Source organism: Nanorana parkeri, unplaced genomic scaffold (assembly GCF_000935625.1).
Source record: "Nanorana parkeri isolate BGI_ZX_2015 unplaced genomic scaffold, ASM93562v1 scaffold2899, whole genome shotgun sequence".
In the NCBI taxonomy this organism is placed as follows: domain Eukaryota; kingdom Metazoa; phylum Chordata; class Amphibia; order Anura; family Dicroglossidae; genus Nanorana; species Nanorana parkeri.
In genome coordinates this window covers 71,338-75,323 of record NW_017309167.1, presented here as the reverse complement: position 1 = coordinate 75,323, position 3,986 = coordinate 71,338, and the positions used below count along the sequence as shown (strand labels likewise).

The 3,986-nt window shown below is 47.5% G+C and overlaps 1 protein-coding gene across 1 annotated transcript; it reads right to left on the bottom strand.

The window, feature by feature from the left end:
• Window positions 1–651: 651 nt before the first annotated feature.
• Window positions 652–2,314, bottom strand: LOC108802499 (E3 ubiquitin-protein ligase Midline-1-like). Its single transcript, XM_018574363.1, has one exon. It carries the CDS (start codon window positions 2,294–2,296, stop codon window positions 704–706), a length of 1,593 nt encoding a protein of 530 aa, XP_018429865.1. The 5' UTR covers window positions 2,297–2,314; the 3' UTR covers window positions 652–703.
• Between the last annotated feature and the right edge of the window lie 1,672 nt (window positions 2,315–3,986).

Genomic DNA, 3,986 nt, shown 5'->3' with positions numbered 1-3,986 from the left:
ACTGCATTGCAGAGCTCATGCTGGATGTATTCTGTGCTCCCCAGCTCCATCTAGTGGTGGGAATGTCATGTGTATAGGTGGATGGAAGCTTTATACATCAGCCCCATAGTATTTCATGTAACTAGAGGACACCAAAGAGCCAAGTCACTATTATCCAGATTAACTCTACAAATACTGAATCAGAGGATGAAGGATAATGGCTGTGATAATGGGTTAGGTGCTCATTTTTGTCTCGGTTATACTCACCCGATTCTCGGAGCCGGCTTACTCTTACACCGGTCCCTGGAGCCTCTCCCGCCCTCCGCTGAAGTGGTCTAAGGTCCCATAAATCATCATGTTCTATACACTGCGTATAGACATGAGGAAGCCGAGGAACATTCCAATGCTGCATATGAAGACACAGGCTCCAGAGACAGGAAGCAGGCAGCCAGTTCAGTGGTTCGGGTGAGTATAACTTTTCACAGCCTAGACAAAATGAGGACTTAACCCTTGCAGTGCGGGGGTAGCCCCATTGCAAGGGTTAAGTACACTTTTGCTTGGTGTTCTTCTTTAAGTTAGACACGGCCAGCCAGGCAACTAGAATTTTCAGAAGGGGGCTTACTATTGCAGCCCTCATACTTCTCCCATGACACCTCCTCCAAAAATTGACTAAATATTCCACCAATCCCATCCCTCCTCCCTGTGACATCACCAGATTCTGGGCTCACATCTCCCGATTCCTCCCACAGATCTTTATACAACCTCCCCATACACCTACCCCGCCATGGAGGGGCTCAGTGAAGGTGGTGGTGAAGGTGTGGAGGTGTCGGATCGGGTCACACAGATCATAAAAGGAGATCCGCCCGGCCTCATAATCCAGATATATCCTGACTCTGGTACTGGAGACATTGGGGGGTAATCGGATCACTTTATTGTCATGTATCACCAAATACTGATTGCCAGTCCTGACCAAACCCCAGGACTTCTTATTCCTTCCAATCACTGACTGCCGTCCTCTCCTCTCTATACTGGGGTAACACATCCCGACTCTCCAGCTATCTGACCCCCCGACATCCACTTCCCAGTAATGTCGCCCTGAGGAGAAACTCCGACTGCTCAACACCTGAGGACAATCCTGAAATCTCTCCGGTGATTTTGAGTGATTCTGGTCTATATCTGACCTGGATACAGTTTTCCTGTCATGTGATATCTGTAGATTATTATGAGCTGTGCTCACATCCAGTAATATGTCTTCAGCTTCCTGTATATAGAAGGATACATTTACCCCTGTTATTATATCAGATAAACCTGTGTGTAATGTGTGTGAGATCCCAGACCCACTCAGACCCCCTCCATCACGGAGGAGTCTATCATGTCTCTCTCTGTCCTCATCATCTCCATCCTCAGTATCACACAAGTCACCTGTGTCTGATTCCTGTAAGACAGTCAGTGGATCCGTCATGTTACACAGCTCCTCAATGTCACGCATCTTCCTGGACAGCTCGTCCTTCTTTATTTCCAGCTCCCGGATGATATCCATCAAGGGGATGGAGACCCGCTCTGCCCTCCTGGAGATCTCACTCAGGACTCTCTTCTCCAGATCCTCCAGACGTCTCCTGAGCTCTCTAAACAGGTCAGAGACTCTCTCTGTGTCACCGGCTGCTTCTTCTTCTACTTTCCTCCTGTGTTCCTGCAGACTCTGGACTCTTTCCTCCGTCTCCTCTCTCTGTGTCAGAAGTTTCTGCAGAACATTCCTCAGTGTCTCCTTCTTCCTCTCAGAAGCCTCATCCAGTGGCTCCATCTTATGGCCGGTGTGACCTCCAATCACACAACAAGACACACAGATACAGATATCATCCTTAGTGCAGTAATACTCCAGGATCTTCTTATGGACGGAGCACTTCCTGCTCTCCATGGACAAGGTGGGGTCACATAAGATGTGTTCCGGAGACTTCTTGTGGACTCTCAGGTGTTTATCACACAGAGAAACCTCACAGAGCAGACAGGATCTCACAGCAGGTACAGGAGAGTCCACACAGTAGGTACAGAGGACCCCGGACTCCTCCGGATCTGGCTGAGCAGACAGGAAACTCTCCACTATGTTACGCAGTGTTATGTTCCTCTGCAGTGCCGGCCGTTCCTGAAATTTCTCTCTGCATTCAGGACAGGAATGACCTCCAGACCCCTCCTGTGTATCCAGCACACGATCCATACAGTCCCGGCAGAAGTTGTGTCCACATTTCAGGTTTACAGGATCTGTATAAATGTCCAGACAGACGGAACATTCCAGCTCAGCTCTCAGATCAGCAGACGCCATCGCCGACAGCAGAAGAGAGAAATGAAGGTGAAATGCAATTGAACTGGATATATCCTTCCTGTACAGGGCGAGGCCGAGCTCATCTACCAGTTGATTGTTTTTAAAAGCACCTTTTGAAGTAAATAAGGAATGAAGAAGTCACTCGAGTGGTATAATACTGGATCCCAATAGTAGAATATCAGCCTATCACACTTTCTCTGTGTGACGGATCCCCGTACTCCGGATGAGTATGTCCGCCGCTGTATTCTTCCTTGCTCGAGAGATATAGCACCCCGCTGATCTTTAGCTCCCAGTTTCCCCAGTCATAAGCAATTGTACAACCTTTTATACACAAAGTGATCAGATTATAATCCCATCACATCCACCCTGCCCTCCCCAGACATTCTGTCTGCACAACCCAGCAGGGGTCCACCTGCTAAAGAGCCCCAGACAGCCATAGCAGGAGCCTGGCCAAACGCAGGAGAATGTCATTGTCCTGAGCTCCTTCAGAGTACAAAGGGAGATAACGAGGGGAGGGAGGGGTGCAGACACTCTTTTGATGAACAGGTTACCCAGTATACAGTAGAAAGGCATCATGGCACACTCACAAGTCAGCATGTAAAACAACTTGTCTCACCACTAAGGATAATAACAGAGGTTTGGATACACGTCTTCTGCAGAGGATGTGTAAGCTGCACAGCCGCGCCAAGGCACCTCTTATAGTGCGGTCCTAACTCTAAACTATGAGAGTCTCCACCTTGGAGCACATGGGGGCAGAAGATATCAAATTCAGGTTTGTCAGGAGGAAGCCCAACCTCCTTAAAAGGCACAGGGATGCACAAGGGATCCCGCACATCCCAATGGCAGCTGAGAACCCCCATGCGTCGCTGCACCAAATCGGTCAAACAAAACAAATGACAAACGCACTCAACAATTTGGGTGAGTGTGCCATGATGCCTTTCTACTGTTTCCTGTTTTAAGCCCATTTCGTGTGCACCTTACCGTATAGTTGGTGACAAATTGTTGAGTGCGTTTGTCATTTGTTTAGGTTACCCAGTATAACATAATTAAACACAACCCAACAACCAATACACACATATAACCCATAAACTGATGGCCATGTCGTGACATTCTACCCCACACGATAGTGACTGAGGATGGATTCGATGATTCCTGAAATAAGGAGGATTCGTAGTGGGAAACATCTATGGGTGTTGCTACAATAATCTGGATGGGGTGAGGAGCATTTTTACAGTAAGGTGATCTGACATGCCGGGTTCATATAAAGTGTAAGTCCATTCACAATTGGTGTTTTTATTTTTGGATGTAGTGGGGAAGGGTTTGAACGATGGGGGGGTGGCGAATTGCTGGGGGGATGTTGTCACCCGAACAGGAACTCATAGACAGTCATAAAAACATTTTCAGAAATTATAACCCTTCCTCAGCCCGCTAAAAATGTTTTTCTTTTTAACTGTGATCCCCTTAGAAAGATTTCACGTCACTTCCTTTCCTGACAGGAAGTGAAGGAATATTACCCCAAGAAAGACACATATGGGAATAAGAATTTGGCAGAGTCTCCGGACTTCCCCGCTCTATCAGACACAAAGTTTTGTCTGGAGTTGGTCTTTAGTCAGACTTTGGACACGTGATTTCCATACAACGTCTCTATCAATCCTGTACACGGAAACTAGTTATGACCGGTTTGTCTGAC

Bases quoted from the DNA above. Each gene is read 5' to 3' on its own strand.
- LOC108802499 (XM_018574363.1), bottom strand. From the start codon at position 2,296: ATGGCGTCTGCTGATCTGAGAGCTGAGCTGGAATGTTCCGTCTGTCTG.